The 19,955-nt window shown below is 34.6% G+C and overlaps 3 protein-coding genes and 1 pseudogene across 9 annotated transcripts; 1 reads left to right on the plus strand and 3 right to left on the minus strand.

Moving 5' to 3' along the window:
* Positions 1-33: 33 nt before the first annotated feature.
* LOC133705740 (uncharacterized) lies at positions 34-1,554 on the minus strand (annotated as a pseudogene).
* A 131-nt stretch (positions 1,555-1,685) lies between these two features.
* Positions 1,686-5,142, minus strand: LOC133705718 (protein trichome birefringence-like 12). The gene is made up of 4 exons (XM_062131082.1): positions 4,474-5,142; positions 3,348-3,479; positions 2,711-2,960; positions 1,686-2,393 (listed from the first exon to the last, which is right to left on the minus strand). Exons 1-4 carry the CDS (start codon positions 5,025-5,027, stop codon positions 2,121-2,123), a joined length of 1,209 nt encoding a protein of 402 aa, XP_061987066.1. The 5' UTR covers positions 5,028-5,142; the 3' UTR covers positions 1,686-2,120.
* Positions 5,143-9,241: 4,099 nt separating this feature from the next.
* Positions 9,242-13,081, plus strand: LOC133705089 (phosphoglycerate mutase-like protein 1). Of its 7 annotated transcripts, none has more exons than XM_062130193.1 (10): positions 9,242-9,389; positions 9,825-9,933; positions 10,103-10,210; positions 10,334-10,413; positions 10,737-10,899; positions 11,180-11,258; positions 11,410-11,494; positions 11,807-11,926; positions 12,499-12,543; positions 12,625-13,081. In XM_062130193.1, exons 2-10 carry the CDS (start codon positions 9,874-9,876, stop codon positions 12,728-12,730), a joined length of 846 nt encoding a protein of 281 aa, XP_061986177.1. In that variant the 5' UTR covers positions 9,242-9,389; positions 9,825-9,873; the 3' UTR covers positions 12,731-13,081. The 7 variants fall into 7 exon arrangements, with proteins under 7 accessions (XP_061986177.1, XP_061986199.1, XP_061986215.1 ...); XM_062130215.1 differs by having other exon boundaries at positions 9,345-9,389; positions 9,865-9,933; XM_062130231.1 differs by having other exon boundaries at positions 9,368-9,389; positions 9,871-9,933.
* Positions 13,082-13,175: 94 nt separating this feature from the next.
* Positions 13,176-19,955, minus strand: LOC133705079 (fatty acid amide hydrolase). Its single transcript, XM_062130173.1, has 20 exons — positions 19,394-19,955; positions 19,198-19,307; positions 19,034-19,094; positions 18,760-18,950; positions 18,552-18,681; positions 18,335-18,412; positions 18,099-18,246; positions 17,889-18,001; positions 17,725-17,800; positions 17,446-17,517; positions 16,915-16,966; positions 16,315-16,395; positions 16,138-16,221; positions 15,902-16,005; positions 15,627-15,719; positions 14,629-14,697; positions 14,108-14,172; positions 13,926-13,987; positions 13,543-13,638; positions 13,176-13,455 (listed from the first exon to the last, which is right to left on the minus strand). The coding sequence occupies exons 1-20, from the start codon at positions 19,470-19,472 to the stop codon at positions 13,393-13,395; spliced, it is 1,827 nt and encodes a 608-aa protein (XP_061986157.1). The 5' UTR covers positions 19,473-19,955; the 3' UTR covers positions 13,176-13,392.

Here is a 19,955-nt window from a genome sequence, read left to right on the forward strand (position 1 = left end):
TATGGTCAGAAATCAGAAAGGAATTCAGATGAATTTGCACGACAGATGTTTAAGACATCATTTCCATTCTAATAACCCTGGCAATTGGTGTCTACCATGATTTTTCCACCAATGTTCAATAAAAAGAACATCGGAGCAACTTTCAGGGGAAACAAATTATCATACACATTAATAAAAGCATTCACTGATCAATCTTCTTTTTCTGTGAATTTATCAAACTTTACTAGTCAAAAAGAAGCCAAATCCGATTGTCAGCAATATCCAGCACTTAAACAACAAACAACAAACCAGCCATTCCGATTAAGTTTCTATCACTAGATGACATATCTTATACGTTTGAACTTATTGAGAAAACCCCATTATCCTCTTCAAACCTGGAAACAGCATGGAACCAGAAGAATGTGAAGGTGGCTTCCCTTCATGTAAGTACTCTCCAATCATTTCCTTGACAGACCTAGCAGATAAAGGGTGAAAATTGACACCCCGTTCTTCAACAAACCCTTTAATCAAAAACCCTTTTCTCCTCTTGATCCATTTTGCTCCATTTCCTCTTCACTTCCTCTTTATCCAAAGCCAAGTATTTGCAAAGCTCAGCGAAAAGTAGTTCTCTGCTTTTCTTCATGGCCTCTTCTCGTTGCACCAAATGGATGTTTATTTTTGCTACTTCTGATGCCAAGTCTGATGCAAGATCAGCATCACTACTGCATTTTTTGTGGGTGCATAGGATTCGAGTTCTGAAATGGGTTGTAGTGGGGGAGGGACAAAAGTGGGATTTCGGACGTTGAAGAATTGTGTTTGGAAAAAATAGATTCGTTCTGAGGGCCATTTTTGAGGTTTTGAATCAACAGGTCGGTTGGGATTTTGGAGAAATTGAGGTTTTTAGGGTTTGGTGGTTAAGGAAGATTTTGTTAGAAACAGAGGAATCCCTGCGTCGTGCAGTGTTTGGAACCAAAAAAACCCTTATCATTCAGAGTCGTACAACTCCTTATCACAAAATCTTTGTAAGATCCATCGTATATGCGATTTTTGTGTGAGAGGAATGAGCACAAGCTAATAATATTTCATCATAGGACATGACTGACACGATAATAGTTGCTTGTCACATTAAAGTAGAGCCAGGGCAGTGTCTGGAATTTGGTTTGCACAAGTTCTACTGAAGTTTTGACTTCAACAACATAAGAAATCGTGTGATTTATAAAGATGAATCATGGATAATGCAAATGGAATAACCTTCCATTTACAATGGACACACGTCAGTCAACTGGTTAAATTGGGTCTTGAAGGTTTTATGTTAGAATCCCAGAAAGACTTGAATTTAGGAATGGAGGCAACACTACTCACCCAACAATTCCATTATATAAACCAAGCTACAGTGCCAGGACAAAAAAAGGTTATAAACAGATAGGTCACGTGAGCTAGTTTAGAATTGGGATAGAAGATCAGCAATTGCTGTGCTTGGCAAACAGCAAGCTAGAAATCAATATAGGGGAACAAGGCATCAAATGGCCAGTACAAGGAAACACTCTTTGGAGAAAGAAATCAACTATGCCACATTTCATCATGAACCAAACACTTAAACTTGACGAAACAGGAACCTGGGAGCTCAAAGTAGTGAGGTTGCACACAACAGAATTTGTGGCAATGCTAAGGTCAAATTGTATGCGTTGAAAGGAAAAAAAATATCATAAAGGAATAAAATGAATTGGATAAAAAAGAAAAGAAATGAATAATGGCATAAAGATGACTTTCTAAATTAAAAACATGTTAGATCTAGTGAAAGCATGATGCCATATTAAGTAAGCCTCAGAACCACCTTCCCCACCTGCAAAAAGAATTTCCTATGATTTCTCTCTTCTTCCTTCATCTTTCTCCTTCTCTTTTACAACATGAATCAATTCATTTCCGTTCAAAACTTCCGAGAAAGAATAGAGCAGCAACCTTTGTCCATCAGCATATATCTCCATCAAGACTCGTCTTTAGCCTGGCATGCCGATAAACAGATTCTAACAACCTGGTCTCCATGAAAGTGCAGCAGCAACTCAGCTTAAGTGTGTCATATAAATATTTGCACAAGGAAATTAGAGATTTTACAATATCCTCCTCACGGTTCACCACCCCATCTACAAGCTACTGTGAATCAGCCCTGACAAGATATCAACCCATGTGTCCGGGACACCAGGTAGGCACCAATGCATGCAGTCCTGACCCCATATTGCCACAGCATCCTTCTTTCCTAACCAAATCGCTGGGTGGGCATCTGCCCTAAACTCACTCAAATGAGTAAGATCCAGCAATTGGATATCTGTACCTTGCAGCGTCTCTTCAATCACATGATTTATCTTTCTTGCCTCTTTATTCACTCCATTGTTGCTGGGGTCAAACCACAAGTCCAGCTGTGCAGGTATCAGTATCAAAATCTCTTGAGCAAGGAAATAAAGAAAGAGGAAAAAAATTATTATACATATACATACATGCATACATATATATATGGAAACACGTCAGAAGGTGAAGGTGTCAAAGGAGAAACTTTTCATCTCAGAATATCTATTTCAAAATTTGAACAATTGTCATAACATTTCAGCACATTCAAACAAATTTGATGAAAGACTCTGAGCTTGATTTGGATAGGGGCCACAGCAAAAAATTAACTATCATCAAAATGACATGGGAAAGAAATGTAAAGAGTAAATAGCTGTCATCAATGTATTACCTCATGTTCCTTAAGGGGCTCATTAAGCAAGCAACTGCCATTTTGATTCCACTCACCACCATAAAAATGGCGTGGCGATTGCAACCGCCAAAACTTGAGTGTCTTGCGAGGAACTTCTCTTTCAATGTACGAGACCATACTCTCAAGAACAACTTTAAGTCCTTCAAACAATTCAAGGGGAGGAAGTATTGGTTGCCCAGCACGATAGAAAACAAGAGGCGTCTCTTTTGGGAATTTGTCATAACCCCACCTAGTAAGACCAGACCAAATGTTAAAGATACCACAATAAATATAGTACTAGCTAACAAATGAAAGCATCAAAATTAATGCAAGGGAAGAAGGTTGAGAGTAAACAAGCTGCCAGAATAACCTTTGCATGCTTTTGTTTTACTTGTAACAGGAAAAAGAGAAAACATATCGGTGCCAGGCGCAGCAAAATTAAGACCTAGAAAGCAATTTTTTTTCTGTGAACCCCCCAAAAATTAGGTTTTGGAAAAACCAAAATGCCTTTTTCATTCAATTAACCAGGCTTCTTTTAAATCTAAATCATGCATATGTAATGTCAAAGCATTACAGGATGAAAATATAAATTCATTTCCAATGTTTCCCTAAATTTCAGAGAGGAAAAGGAAATTACCAATGACCAGTATTAAAGATGAGAACATCATAGTAGTCGGTTATGGTGGCCCAATCTTCTGCAGGTATATCAACATCTACACGATACATTCCCTTCCGTCCATCATTCACAGTAGGCTGTTTTGGCTGCCACCTTTATTTGATCATGTTATGAGCAAGTGAGTCGTCATTTTCAAACTTTCCAAACATGATAAATTAAGGAACCATTTAAAGATTAAGGTATAGCAGACATGACTCATATGACTATCAACAAAACAGAACCAAAGCAGAGAGTGCACACGACTAAATAAGAAAAAAATCACTGTTCACTTACAAGGCTGTTAATATCCCCACAAACATGAAATATGAGTTCAAACAAACATAGTATGAACAAACCAAACTGTCAGCCCAATTCAATCCCAAGTTAAATCAATGGAAAATCAACTGCAATAAGGGACAGAAAATAAACTGATGTAGGTTGCACCAATGGTATCCAGCATAAGTTGCATTCTCATTGAACTATTCTAACTGAGTGATTCAAATATACTTTCAAAATCCCAAGTATCCAATTCTTTAGTGATGAACTGTATCCCATAGAGACTTTAGCATCTCTCAAAAGCAAACATGGATATTGCAATCATAGGGTAGCGCAGCTTTGAGCAACAGTTTGGGACAACAAACAATTTCATCAATAACAACCAGTAATCCATCAGGGTACTTGATAAAAATCTGTATGAAACCTGTGAAGCTAAAATATGTTTTCCCGGAATCCAAATTAGGACACTTGACAATAGAACAGTGTTGTATATCAAAATACCACTTGGAAAAGAAAATATGAAGCACCTTTCATTAAGCCTGGTCTCGATAACCAACATTAGGCGAATCAATCTCACTAGTTTTATAGCATGCAAAGTTTAGTTCTTTGATTGACGTAAATCCATTCTTCCCCTGCATTGGCCTAAAACTCCACACCCTGTTCCATTCTATCTAGAAGATATATATGGCTACAAGTCTATTCCTTTAGCTAAACTGCTCCTAAATTCAAGCGCTACATTTAGTTCAAAACAATAACATCCACAGTGCATTATCAACCAAGCGGTAAAACCAAATGACAAAATAAACAGAAACAAGCATTTAAAAAGCCTTACTCATATTTGGAAAGCAAAACAGCCCGGTGATAAGCAACGGTGACATTGAACTTAGGGAAATAAGCACCTCTCCAAGCTCCTTTCCTTTTCCACTTCTTAGCACTGCCATCAGCAACTCTAAGAATACACAAGAAAGAAACCAAAAAATTCTCATTCAAAGAATCTCCAACCAATCCGATATTCCTATTCCTCATCAACTCAAGAAACCTCTCAGGATCAATCTTTGGCAACTCACAATCTTTAGGTACCCATCTCCAAGAATTAATCAAACCCATGTTTTCTCTCTGGTTTCTAAGGCAATTCCATGCATTTCTGTGAAATGGGCAGGACTCATCGTAAAGAGGTTTTGTGGATTTGGTGCGGTCTAGGACCCAGTTGCCTTTGAAGAGATTACAGGAAGTTGTTTTTGTTTTTGTTTTTGTTGTTGTTGTTGTTGTTGTGGTGGTGGTGGTGGTGGTGGTGGAGTGAGGGACGAGAGAAGTGGAGTAGATGTAGAAGAAGAGGAAGGAGAGGAGGATCAAGTATGGGAGTGCTGGTGGGAGTTTTGGTGGCATTTTGGATCCACCACCGTCAATAGGTTTTGTGAAAAGAAAGGTGTTGTTCTTTTCAGACTTCACTCTGGCCTTCCATCTCAGAGCTCTGTTGTTTAAGACGAAACCGACATGTAGCTTCGTGGTCAGCGACACGATGTTTCATCGCGAACGATCTGTCACTCTTCTCCTGATTGCTTGCCTTTACAGTTTACACCTATTTTAAAAAAAACACAGTTGTATTTAAATAGTATTTTTTTTATTTTTAAAATTTATTTTAGATATTACGAAATCAAAACAATTTATAAATATAAAAAAACTGATTTAAAATAAAAAAAAATCAATTTTTTTAAAAGCACTTTTAAAATGTAAAAATAAACAAGTTATTTATTAGGTGGCTCATGCTCCATCACGAGTTAGATAAGAAAAATTTAAGCACAAAAATTAATGTTAGTCGATATAAGCATGTTTTAAATAAAAAATAATAATAATGTTAAATAAAAAAATATTAATTTGTGTTAACCTATTAAATTTATGATTCGAGTTATTTAACTATAAACATCAAATCTATAAAAAAAATTAAAACTTAATTTTCAACAAATCAAATGTTAAAAGATAAAATTGAAAAAATAAATCAATCATACAAAAAGATTAAAAAAAATAGCAATTATATATATAAAAAAAGCTTGAGCTAACCCAAGTTAACCTGTCACCCCATTAGTTAAATTATGAAATTAGGATAACCTGATATAAAAAAAATTAAAAAAAATCACAAAACTTAATTTTATTTTTTTAAAAAAAAACCATTGTTAGTTTATAAAATATATGACCCAGGCCATTTGATCATAAACACCAAATATATACAAAAAAAACCTACAAAACTGAATTATCAATAAATCAAATATTAAAAAATAAAATTACAAAAAAATCAACCATATAAAATGATTCAAAAAAATTAATTAAAAGGAAAAAAAAATAAGCCCACTCAGGTTAACTCGCTAGAACTATAGATCAAGTCATGAGATTAAGATAACTCAATTAAAATAAAAATAAAGAAAACCACAAAGGTTATTTTGTAAAAAAAATAAATGTCGAGTAATGAAATAGAAAGGAGAACAAGTGAAAAGAGAGAAGTAACTTATGTTAACTTGTAAAACTCGTGACCTAAGCCATTTGATCATAAGATCCAAACTTAAAAAAACCATAAAATTAAAAAATAATCAATTATATAAGAAGATTGAAAAGAAAAAATAACAATTAAAAAAATAAGAAAAAAATTTGAAAGAAAAACTAGTGAGAGGATGAGTAATTTTGGATTGAAGAATTAAATTGAAAAGAAAAATTAATTTTACATAAGAATTAAACTAGTGAGAGGATGAGTAATTTTAGATTGAAGAAATAAATTGAAAAGAAAAATTAATTTTACATAAAAATTAAAAGAAAAAGCCACCAAACAAATAAGTTTAAATTAAAAAAATAATACATTTATCAAATGATGAAATTAAAAATAATTGAAAGTTTACAAAAAAATCAAGAAAAAAAATAAAAAATAAAAATAATGAGGAATAAAATTAAAAAAATATATTAAAAAATAAAATTGAAAAAAAATACAAAACTTATAAAAAAAATTAAAGATAAAAATTATAAATAAAAAAACAATGCCAGATACTCAAATACACACAATTAAAGGGACTATCCTGGAATCTTTTATGGCCAAAATTTCAATGAGGAAGAGAGAGAGAGAGAGGACTCCCAGCGATAATTTATCGAGAACCAACACGTGTTGTCTCCTAAAAAAAAGGCACCATATGGAAACCAATAACATGGTTAAAAAAAGTTTTTCACTGTTCAAGTCAATCGCACGTGCCATCCATGTACCGGCTGACATTCGCGATTGGTATGAATTCCTTCAGGTTCATAAATATCAATGCGAATTAATAAATGTGCATGCCATAAATTAACAAAAGAGAGTATGTAAATTGAATCAACAGTTGCATTACTATTTTCAATATTTAATTTGACACGTGTCATCAAAAACACAATCCTTCAACAAGAATGCTCTTCCAGTAATCACATACTGACCAGACCTGGGAACGCTTGAGAACACAACTGCAGCTATATTTTTAAAAAGTTTAGAATTTTTTTGTTTTTTTTATTAAAATTTAATATGATTTGTATGTTTTAGATCGTTTTAATGTGCTGATGTCAAAAATAATTTTTAAAAAATAAAAAAATTATTGACATGTATTTTAGCACAAAAAATTATTTAAAAAATACACGCAACCATACTGCTAAATACACGCATCATAATTTACTTGAAACACCACCTAATTGGTTAAACCACTGAGGTTTTTAGTTGGGAATGAAAAGAAGCTGTAAACCTTGTAAAAGTGTTCAATAGTAAATCAGAGAGTATTCTTGTGATTTGTTTCTATATGATTTCAGTAGATTATTTTTATTCGGAACTCGAATCCTTATTCTTCAAAAATTAAAAACATAAAAATTGATTTAAAACTCTAATTTGAATTAAATTTAAAAAATTCCAAATATCTAGATAAAGTTTAAAGTCCCGTTTATTTGCTAAAAAATAATTTATTTCCCTATACTCTTTACTTTAAACATCTTAATTATATTATTAATTATTTGTGTTTAATATGTTTAATTGAATTAACTTTAATGTTTATTATTATTAATATCACATCTAAGTCATCCCCTTAAAATTATTATTGACTTAATCTTAAAATAACAATTCTCTCATTTAAATATCATGTTTTGTTTTGGGGAATTTACTGCACTTTATGAACAAAAGACAATAAAACACTAGTTTTGGTCGCTTGACACTGTAAATACAGGTCTTTTTATATTAGTTTAATATATATATATATATATATATATATATATATATATATATATATATTATTGTACAAGATCATGCTATAAATCATGAATAGCAGCGCTTGGGGAGTTTATGAAAAGGAATGACGATGGGTCCAAACCAAATGAGTTAAATTATTTCGTTTTTTTATTTTTTTTTAACATGGAAGAATAATGGGGATGGATATGTATTAGTATAAGCTGTCCACTCGGTGACACAGGTTCTCCGATCCTCGGCATTTCAGCATAACATTCTATCCCAAGGCATCCACTTTACTTATTGACGAGGGCATGCAAATTCCGAGAATGTTCAAGGATGAATTATTTCTAGAATTTCTTTAAATCAAGTAGATTTATTTTTAGATAAATCTTTAAAATTAGCAGCGGAGGCATGGAGGTTGACAGGGACCCGGCCTCTGCAAAGAAAATTTTTCCAGCTCCTCTCTTGGCCCTTATTTAATATATATTTCAATAAAATAAATTTTCTTAAAATGATTCTTTTAATTTAGCCCTTCTCAATTTTTTTAAGGATGAATTATTTCTAGAAATCTGAAAAACATTGCTGGGGCGCGCATGTAAAAAGGCGAGAAGTTGAAAGAAACACTCGATAAGATCTACCAGCCAGTAGAGGGTTTGTTTGGTAGTGTGGTTACGGTTGTTTTTTAAATAGTTTTTCGTGCCAAAATACATGTTAATGATGTTTTTTTATTTTTTAAAAATCATTTTTGACATCAGCACATCAAAATGATTTAAAAATACTAAAAACATATTAATTTAAAATTAAAAAAAAATTAAAAAAATTTAAATTTTATTAAAAATACTTTTAAAATACAGAAAGAAACATGCCCATAGGATGGATGCTCAACTTCCAAGTAATCATGAAAAAAGGTGTGAATATTATTCCCATCACATGCGAAATATTATTCCCATCACATGTCGAATAACTAAAATATAATATTATAATAAAAAACTTCATTGTTCACTTTTCTAGGGATTCTTCGTTTATTGGTTCAATGCTTTTAAAATTATTTTTATTTGAAAAATATTAAATTTATGCTTTTTCATGATTTTAAAACATTAATGTAAGAACTTAAAAAAATATACATTTTTAATTGAAAAATAATTTTAAAAAACATGCAGATTGACTTAAAAACAGGCTAAAATAAAAGAAATCGACTCTGTATTCAAGCGAGTCTCGACACGGGGATGAGCACAGAGATATTATATCAGGCAGACAGTGGAGCTATTATTAATAGGAAAAATTAAAAAGAAAGTAGTGTTTCCCTGACATTTTCAGGGACCGCTAAGGAGTGATTTTAAAATGTTTTTAATTTAAAAAATATTTTAAAATATTTTTGATTTTGTAATATCAAAACCACATGAAAATATTTTTTAAAAAATTAATTTTAAATAAAAACAAATTTTAAAAAATAATAAAACGGCGGTTAAACAGGAACGCTATAATCCTGGAGTGACCGTCACTGCGGCTGTCAAACGCTCCTCCCCTCTCTGGTAGGAACTAAGAACACAACACTATCCCTAAAACCTTATTGCATATATATTTTACATGTATGACTTGCCTGTCTCTGTCTGTTTCTTTCCTTTTTCAGTCATTCTCCTCCACTTCTATTTTCTTTATTCGTCGCTTCGGTAATCGTGTGATGTTCTCTCTCTGTTCTTTTTCTTTCTTTCTGTCTGTAGAGAAATGCGGCCGTTCTTTAATTTCTTTATTTAGCATGATTGCACGATATTTTTTTCGTTCTTTATGAGGTAATGTTGATGAATTTACACTTGATTCCTGTTTTAATTTTGAATCTGCTTAGAGAAACTTCAACTTTACTTGCTCCTATGTTTTGTGCCTATTGTAGTTCATTTATGAAACCGATTACTGATTTAGTTGATTGCGCTCTTTTAACTAGTTCGTATCATTTTTTTGTCCTCCCGAAGCTGAACCGGTGAGCGCTTGGACTGTTTTTACTTGGTTAAGTTGCAGATTATGGATAGTGGTCCAGATCCAAGTTTGTATCCATTGCACCGCTGCAAAACAATTCATGTGGTTGGTATCGAGATCTTGTTTCATAAATTATGTTACTGTGTCAACTTTGGATATGAATATGCTGTTTATTTGGTCTGAATGAATGAAGGATGTAAAAGATTGCCTTCTTTTTTGGCTTTTCCACTGACATCAATGCATTTTTTTTGGTCTTACAAAACCTTGCATCCAGGTGAGGCATGCACAAGGATTGCATAATGTCGAGGGAGAAAAGAACTACAAAGCATACTTGAATCCTGAATATTTAGATGCTCCCCTCACTCAACTAGGCTGGCAGCAGGTAGCACACCAATCAATCACATTTCATATGAGAGGAAACTCATTCGATTCATACTAGTCCTGAACTGAATTTTGTTCTATAAAGGAAGATATCTCATAAAAGAAGTTTTTGCTTTTGTTATAGGTTAATTATTTGCGGAAGCATGTCCATGCATCTGGGCTCTCCAAGAGGGTTGACTTAGTTGTTACATCCCCATTGCTCAGGTAGTGACTTTATGGATATATTTTCACTCATTTCAGTATGGATAGATGGGATTTCTTTTGTTGATAAATGCAGCTCTTTTCTGGTCAAAATTGATCTTATGTCAAGTTCTAGATTAATCAAACTTCTAACTATTAACGAGGGCCATAAATTCTCATTTATGCATGCAACTAGAAGCAATAGGCTTCAGAAGGGAGAATATATTCTCAATTTACTATCTGTATTTTTCTATTCTTTGCTTTTGATCATTAGACACTTCCTCATTCCCTTATTCTTCTTTTCCGAGATGTTCTTTTAGTAAAATTTCGATCACTGTGGCGTGCAGGACATTGCAAACAGCTGTTGGAGTTTTTGGTGGGGAGGGCTACACAGATGGGATGAATGCACTTCCACTAATGGTGGCAAATGTTGGAAACAGTGGTCGAGAAGCAATTTCAAGTCTTAATTCTCCGCCATTCATTGCAGTAGAAGATTGTCGAGAACATTTTGTACGTCTAGTGTACTATTTTTTTTTTCCTTGAAATACCAGATACTTCTAACTGAACGAGTTCCACATTTCTAAGTTCTGCAGAGAATAATTGATGCTTTATTTGAGAAAAATTGGGCATTGACGTTGATTCTAAAGTTCATTCACTTTTATGCATTAAAAGAACTCTTTAAGCTCCTATAAACTTAGTTTTTAATGATTTCATATTTTCTCACACGCAGATGGAAACTAAAGAATAATAAAGCTTTACACAGTTCTCTTATGTGTCCTATGGGTTGCAGGGTGTACATCCTTGTGACAAGAGACACAATGTCAGCGAGTATCAATTTCTTTTTCCTGCAGTTGACTTTTCACTGGCAAGTACTTGGATATATAAGATAAAGTGATAAAGTAACAGTTATAAATTCATTTACTGTGCATGTTAGCTTTGGTGGCTATTTAGTTGAGGTTAAATCCTCGTTATTTTCATGAATTTTAAACTAAATAACCTTTTGATGTTCTGTTCAGATAGAAACTGATGAGGATGTACTGTGGAAGGCCGATGTGAGAGAGACAACTGAAGAACTGGCTGCAAGGGGACTGAAGTTTTTAAACTGGTGAATACTTGCTCTCCATTGACATGGCGTTGTTTCTGTATAGGCTCTTATGTTTTATCTACGCTTCACCATCTAAGTGACTAGAATGAGGGTTGCTTTTCATCAGACTTTATGGGTTTTGCTTGATATTATTTGTTATTCAATTTGCTGTCATGTGCAATTTTGAACTTCTAATTTCAGCTATTGTTGCTTTGATCTTGCAATAAAATCTCTGCAAAAAACTTCAATAAAAAAACTTGTGATTTCCTATGTGTGGAATTTGTTGTAGATTTATCTAACATGTGTCTTGGGCCCCAACCATGCACTTGTCAGGCTGTGGACAAGGAAAGAGAAGGAGATAGCCATTGTTACCCATAGCGGGTTTTTGGTTCATACATTACGTGCATTTGGAAATGACTGTCATCCATCGGTGAAGAAAGAAATGGGCACACGGTAAGCTACCTGCTATTTTAGCTTTTGCATCTAAATGGCATTCTTTAATCACAAAATTCTTAGCCTGCTAGGTGCACATGCCATTGGAGAAGTTGGAGTTGACTTTTAGCAATTTTGCATTATGTGGCTGCTCAAAATTTGAAGCTGCCACCACGTGTTGCATGCCTTGCTTCTACCATTGCACCGAGCAATGGCTCTTCTGAACTCCTGGAGTTTTCTGATGTTTTTTCATGGGTTATTAACAACAATTTATTCGTCCATTTTTTTCCTGCAATCTTCTCCACTAGAAGTTATTGGTTACTTTTTTTCCTTTCTGCTTGAATTTGAGCTTAAAAGGAATGTATATTTTGGCCAATGAAATTTGAACTGAAAATCTTTACCTTCCCTATTGGTGCCCTACTGCCTTATTCTCATGCTTTTCTTATGCGTCTTATGTTCTAATATGATACGCGCTGCAGTTTAGGGCAGGAACTTTCTTGCAGTATTTAATTGGACTGCACTTGATGTCAAATTAAATTTCTTTTAATGTACAATCCTTTCCTAAAATAAGAAATGACTTCTTTTACTTGCAGCTTTGCTAATTGCGAGCTTCGATCTATGGTCATTGTTGACAGAAGGTGAGTTGGTAATCTTTAATAAAGTATAATGAATCGTGCTATCTTTACAGCTTCTTATATGAGTTCGTGTTCTTTCTCCAGTATGATTGGATCAGATGTTTCAACGACTAACTATCCTGGAAAGATTCCTTCCGGGCTGGATTTCCCTAGTGATGTTGGGGAGGAGGAAGCACCCAATTCCATTTAGGTGATGAACAGATTGAAATTGATTTGAGCATTATAAATTATATGTTTGGCTTTCTTGGAAAACTGTGGCTATTGATTTGTTCACCCCTGTTACCTGGAACTGGGATGCATTCCCAGTCAGGAGTCATGTTATTTGAAACATGTAGGAAACAGACAAGACTAAGGTGCATTCCGGCATGGCAGGGTACAGTGAAATTGAAACCTGTCAAAGCGTTTACCAAAAGCTTTTGCAGTTAAATCAACACTCAATTTGGGTCAATGTCTCCATATTGAAACTGACATGTCCCTTCCAACGCCAAACTACTGACATTATTTCAAGTTACAAACATTTATGTGAATCTTGTTTGTGCCATGGCACTGGTCTCATTGAGGATTTTTCACATTCATGGATTAATTTGGCCACATCACCAAAGTTATCAAGCAGGTAGAGCATATAAATTCGGTCCTTTGATCTTCCAACTTCTTTGTTGCTTGAGGATATAAACATTACTTAATTTACACTCATAGGATTCAATAATAGACTTGAATTGCTCTAGAGTTGTAGACAATGACAATTTGTTGACGAATTTATTTGAAAATGGTTCAGTTATTAAAGTATGGTAACAAACTGTCCTTTTCAATCATGAGATGGAAGTACAAGGAATAGAAGGTAGATGCAATGTTTTATTTCGTCTTCAAAACATCATAAAATGACGCGGGCTGCTTCTTAGGTTTAGCATGTAGTTCCTGGAAACATAAAAACATTATATTAAACGACTAAACATCAATCACGAAGTAAATGGCTATTTCTTCTCAGGCCTCAAGAAATTATACCTCTACTGCAGAAGCTAAACGCAACAGTGTTGCTTCACCCCATGGCCTGCTAATAAGCTGCAACCCAATCGGAAGCCCTTGTTTATCATAACCAACCTGAAAATTGACCATATTGGATGTGTCATTATGCAGCGCTTACCGAGGATGAACTAAATAAAAAAAAAATATAGATATTGATGTTTTTGTTTGCTCCCGGCTGCATGACTTATGACAGGCCATCGTCCTTGTTTCAGATATTTACCAATTGCACTTGGATTTTAGTGATGCAAAGAGATACCATGAATTACGAGAAATAATGGAGTAAATGGGATGTGGAATGAATATGTAAGATGGAAATAAAAATAAAAATGATTCACGATATTTTCCCAGGGAAAAGAACTCACAGGTATAGAAATGGCAGGGAAACCAAGAAGATTTGCAGCAACAACAAAGCGCATAAGGTAACCTGAATGCAAGAGTTTATTCATTAATATAGAATACGATTGTACAAGAAAACTAGTTGAATGCCCTCCTGTTGCGGGGTGCTCTAGTTTTTGTTACAAAAGATAAGCATCAATGGACAAACCTGTAGCCTGCAAATTTGTCTCTCCATAGCTAAGGGCACCAGAAGGTATTTTGGGTGCTGTCATGCTGTTAATCCCAAAGAAAAAGAAGACCTCATTTCAACTTAAACGCAACATGCAGAGGTTCCGTATAAGTGGTGCATAATCAACAAGAAGTGTAGCAGGAGCATCTTCTTCCAAAAAGTGCATAGAACTTGAGGTAACAACTCAATTTTGAACGAAAATGACATTCTTTTCCCATCATGTAAAGTATTAGAGTGAATCCAGAAATCAATATGCAAGTCAATGCTTATGTAAATCACAGTGATCTCTTATGGCACTAGTAATATTATACAAAATAATAATAATGATAGTGATAATGATAATGATAATGATAATAATAAAACAAAGAAAGAAAATTGAAACTCAAATGTTTAACAGATAGAAGTAAAATCCACCCAGTTAGGTTCATTGATTGAGTTTGCAAATAATGACTTTACTGTGAAAGAACAATATACTCTTGATAATAGTAAAACTTGCATACCCAGTTGTTGGTGTCACTATGACATCAACCTTTTTGAAAATCTCCATATGATGGCACATTAGTCTTCGCCTGATGGAATCAGATTAAAAAGTAAGAAATGCATCCAACTTAAACGCTCAAACATATAATTTAGAAAATAACAACACCTAACATAACCATTATATATTTTTTTCAATGAACATAGGAAGCTACATGATTTGCCGGAACTACTAAACCCAGATATCACGTGTCATTTATTCAGATAAAAGATAAAACTATCTCATCAAGTAATTGCAATACTAGACCCTAAATATGAAGAACGTAGGAATGGGAATGAGGAAAGACAACAATGAGAATCAATATCTATTTGTTCAGGAATTTTGATATGTAACATTGCTCTAGAGTTAGACGAGTTTTTAGAAAATGTTACTATCTACTATTTAAAAGTTTTTGTCAAAATTGACAACTCCTTGACAGTACAAGAAACTAGATTACAAGACCATGCAGCTGATATAGAAATGTGTCTGATACAGCTTCAAGTACATCCTACCAATAACTGGTTGCTTGGTTTACTTTAGAAGGTGGAGAACACCAATTAAGAATAAGAGTTCCACAACTATGTACATCTAGACTTGAATGTCAAGTGGGACTGCAAGAAATGGGGAGAGAAGAGAAGCAAGAGGAATTCTGTGTCAGAATGCTACCATGTGTGAAAAGGCGAAGGGCATTATAGGAGCACCCTATACCAAAGCAAATTCACAATTGAAATGGGCTAGGTTTCCTATCTTGATGGCTTAAAGACATGCTATGAAGTAGAGCTACTCTCTCTTTATGGAGCATGATGAACATTAAGGATTATTCGCATTTTAGTTAGATATAATTAGTCATGTTATACCTCTAATAGATGTAGACCTTCAGAAACTCGAGCTATAAAATTAGAAACTTCAAAAATATCAAAAGCACATGTATAGACTTTGTATCTCAAATGAAAATCTAGAGATTGTTCTTGTTATCCGCACCTAAGACACTGGGCAGCAATGTAGTCTGATGCACTGAATGATCGAAAAAGTGCAACACTAGTACGGGAATCGTAGTTCAACCTCACACCTTTCCTGCAAAAGAATAAGAAAGAACAGGATATCACTATTAATCCAAAATTTCTTACCTGTGTAAATTCAGCAATGACAATGATCTTCTTGAGTGGTTCTAATTATGCATTTGATGGATTCTCAAATGATTTTTGGTTCTGTTGTCGATCTATTATTGTACTCTTCAGGAGAGGCAAGAGACTTACCCATCCTCAATATCAGGAATCAGTGACTGCATAAACTCAGATCCAATTGAAAGAAGATGAGCAGTGCGCATCTCTTGCATCTCAGGTATGACAATCTCTACCATCTTGAACCATATTCCAAGAAAATTTAATTCTCAGTATATGAGGAGATCGTTTATGTATATATAAAAACAATTATTCCAATCAGATTATATGGTAAGAATGGATTTAAAACGGAGTGCATTATGTGGACTTACTTCACACCCATGTGTTTTGGATAAAAGGTTAAGCATATCCTCACACGTATCAGAGACATCAGTTGACTGTACATCATTAAACCACTGCAGGATAATAATAATTTTACTCAAAACTACTCTTTTGATTGTTTAAACATTGAATCAATCCACTTAAAATTAAAAGAGAAATGGAATCACCGCAGTATATTTTCCCAGTCGCAATGATCCTAAAGCATCTGCACCGTCACATGATGACAAATTTGGCAAACAAGGGGGTGACTACAAAGGACATGCACAGCATTATAAAGAAAGTAGATAGCAAGAAAACTGCATCCTAACAAGTAGTTAGAAGTTATAAGGAATCATTAGCTTCAGTTAAAAGTCTAAAATATGTGAATGCTGTGCAAAGGACGTAACATCTGTGTCAGAACTATATGCTTGGAACATTAAGGTTTCCCACAAGATGCATGGAGTGAAGATGAACAACAATGCGTGAAAGAATAGGCAAACAAGTCTCATGAATCTTAATAACAGGAAGAATAGCAGAGTGAATTATAGCGAAAATGAACACCAATGTGTGGATTTAGACACAGACAACGATGACTATAAACTCAAGATCTCTACAAGTTTCAGAAATAAAAAGCTTGTCAGCTCATGAAAGCAGGAAACCACAGAAACTAATTGATGTGTTATTTGTGGTGAAAGGAGTCAAACTTCAAAAAGATCAAGGGGGAGCTGGTAGAGTGACTAGAGTAGATTTTTAATTTTTTAGACAGATGATGATTTTTATGAAATTACCGGATTCAAACTGATCCTATCTGCAGGATTGGAGCCCAAAATTGCTGCATACCTGATAAATCAACAGATTGTAAGGTGATTTTTTTTTTTACAAAGAAAACATTGAAATCAACTGTTCATTTCATCAAAAATTCAAACATCAACTAAGTCCATGTCTTGGCTTTAGTGAGTGTAAATGTGTAATGAATGCAACCACAAATTACACCAAGAATTCAAACAGTGTATTTTCTCTCCCCCTCTTTTTCATTTTTATCCGCTGGAATATCTTCTAATGAGTAAGGGTAGCAGACTAGTAATGAACATGCTCAGCAATGGATGATATCTCTTTCTACATAGAATACATGTATTTAGCAAATATTTTGAAGCCATGCGGTCAATGAGAAGCTTCTCAGTTTGTGTTACCTACGTGAAGTTTCAGCAGAAAAAACATACAGCAGCTTGCTCAACCACAATACAGATATATGTATGGTCTGACTGCTTACAGATAACTCTCTAGCCAGTAAAATCCATTAACAAGATTGAAATACTTACACAAGCATGACATCCTCCACAGAAGATGCAATTGGTCCGATAATTGCCACGGTCCCATGATCACACAAGGAACTACATCATTATATCACCAAGAAAGAGTTAGGGCTAAAGAAATCTCTGGTGTCTGAAAACTAAACTTTTCATAGCAAGTCATCCACGCCATTCATTTTTTGCCCTTTTTTTATTTAATCAAGTCTTAAAAGAGTACTGTTAAGAAACACAGGAATACCAAAGCGCTGGTAATAACTTGCAACAATGGAACAATCATAAAAAGCTTACCCTCTGATGTTTGTCCGACCATATGTTGTTTTCAAACCCACTACACCACAGAGAGAAGAGGGAATGCGGATTGAACCTGCATTTCTTTCATTAAATCAAACGTACACAATTAGTGTATTGTTAAAACCAATCACAAACTAGACCAACAAAAATAACTGCACAACCTCCACCATCAGTTCCCAAGGCAGCAGAGCATAGACCAGAGGCTACAATTGCTGCCGGGCCTGAGGAAGATCCGCCTGTGTACCTATCCAATGCATGAGGGTTTCTCGTTGTTCTGCACCATAAAATTGTAATTAAGAACTAAAAACTAAAAGAATCTAGTTAATCATGCAATAATGAATAACATCCATTAGGAGGTTTAATGAACTGACCCATAATTTGGATTGTTCCCAGTAGTACCCATGCCAAACTCATGCATATTTGCCTTTCCTACAAATATCACGCCACAGCAACGCAGTCTAGAAACACTAACCGCGTCCTCTTCCACAGGGCGGACCTCATGCATCCATGTTGTCCCACCTGTCATCAAAGATCAAGTTTTACCTAGACTTTTAAGAATCTTTACAAAATATGTCGAGAAATCAGGAAAAGTGGTGCCATTATGTACCCTTGGATGGATGTGGATACAAATCTATATCATCCTTGATTGCGATGAAAATGCCATCCAGGATGGATATTGGACTTCCTACACAGTCAGCAACCCACAAAGCACATAAGATGATTGATTGCAGTTTAGGTTATACCACAGCTTATCTGTAAATCCAAAAGTCTACCACGGTGTATCTGGAAACCAGTATATATTATCAAATGTAATTTAGCAATACCTTCCTCAAATCTCTTTGTAGAAGCTGCAGCTTGTTTCCTGACTTCTTCAGCATCAAAAGAAATCAATAATGGCATTGGGGGATCCTTTTTGTTGAGTTCTTCTATAACTGAGATGATCTTCTCAGCAACCTGCAAGATAAATGTGAGATCCTCTGAAATTTGTTAAAAGAAAAAAAAAAGAACGAAACTGAACCTTTAGCCACTTACCATAGATGGAGTAACAAACTGTGACCGATAAGCATGTGCATAATCGCGTATCTTCCAATACCTAAACGGTGAAGCCAAGTCCTCATTCCAGCAGCTGGCAGAATTATAAGGAGGAAGGCAGTTCATAGCTAACTCTACCCGGTCTTCTGGTTTTCCATCTTCATCCACAACGACAACGCCAGGTTCTGGTTCTGTAAGCACATTCATACTAACAGCATCAGTGTCACAAGTAGAGACTAACAAATCATTAAGCATCAGTATAGTGAAAAAAAACCTTGTGGAGGATATTCAGGTTTATACATAGGCGCTTCCGGTATCACAGTTTTTTGCAGCAACTGGCATTAACAAACAAGGAAACATTTAAAGCACTTTTAATCAACTGTCTCCTTCATGACGCAAAAATCAACATAATACTTTGAAAAAAAATAAGAAGCAGACCTCAACTATCTTGTTCTCCTTCTTCAAATGTGATATAATCAAAGGACCAACAAGCGGAGTCTCAAGCAACTTTACAAACAGCTTAAATTTCAATCCAGTCAAATGCGGAGCTGTAATTTTTTTTTTAAAAAAACAAACAAATAAATTCATGATATACACAAATAAATAAAATTCACGAGGAAAATGCAAAGAAAACCTTGGATTGCTTCATGCTGGTACTTGACAGCGGACAAGTCGACGTCCTCAGCCGGCACCATTACACGTTTCTTTCCCATTCTTTATGGAAAACAAAAACAAAACAGGACCCCTCTATTGATGATCAATCGAACAGAGAAATCAAGAGATATTTTGATGTGTAAAACTTGAACTGCTTTCTGTATATAACAAAGTCAACAATACTCAAACTGTGTTTGGTTTCTCAACCATTGAATAGATTGACAAACACGAAGATGGTTCTGATCTGGGCGTGGAATTCTATGAGAGGAGGAGGAGGAAAAAAGAGAGAGTATAGAAGTTGTAATCTGTCTTGTCATATAGAGATTAGTAGTTGAATGCTTCAAAGCTTCGTGTATTTTTTTAATGGGTTACTTCTGTTGCTTTCCTATTGTTCGATAACCTCCTTATAGGAGTTGGACTGACCGGCGAATCAACCCGGTAACCAGCTGGTTTGCCGTTTATTTCGAGTTGGGTCGATGAAAAAATTGTTACAGACTTGGGAAAAAAAAATCTAAGCTTGAATTCATCCACACCTATAATCC

The sequence above is a fragment of the Populus nigra genome, chromosome 1, assembly GCF_951802175.1.
Source record: "Populus nigra chromosome 1, ddPopNigr1.1, whole genome shotgun sequence".
NCBI lineage: Eukaryota > Viridiplantae > Streptophyta > Magnoliopsida > Malpighiales > Salicaceae > Populus > Populus nigra.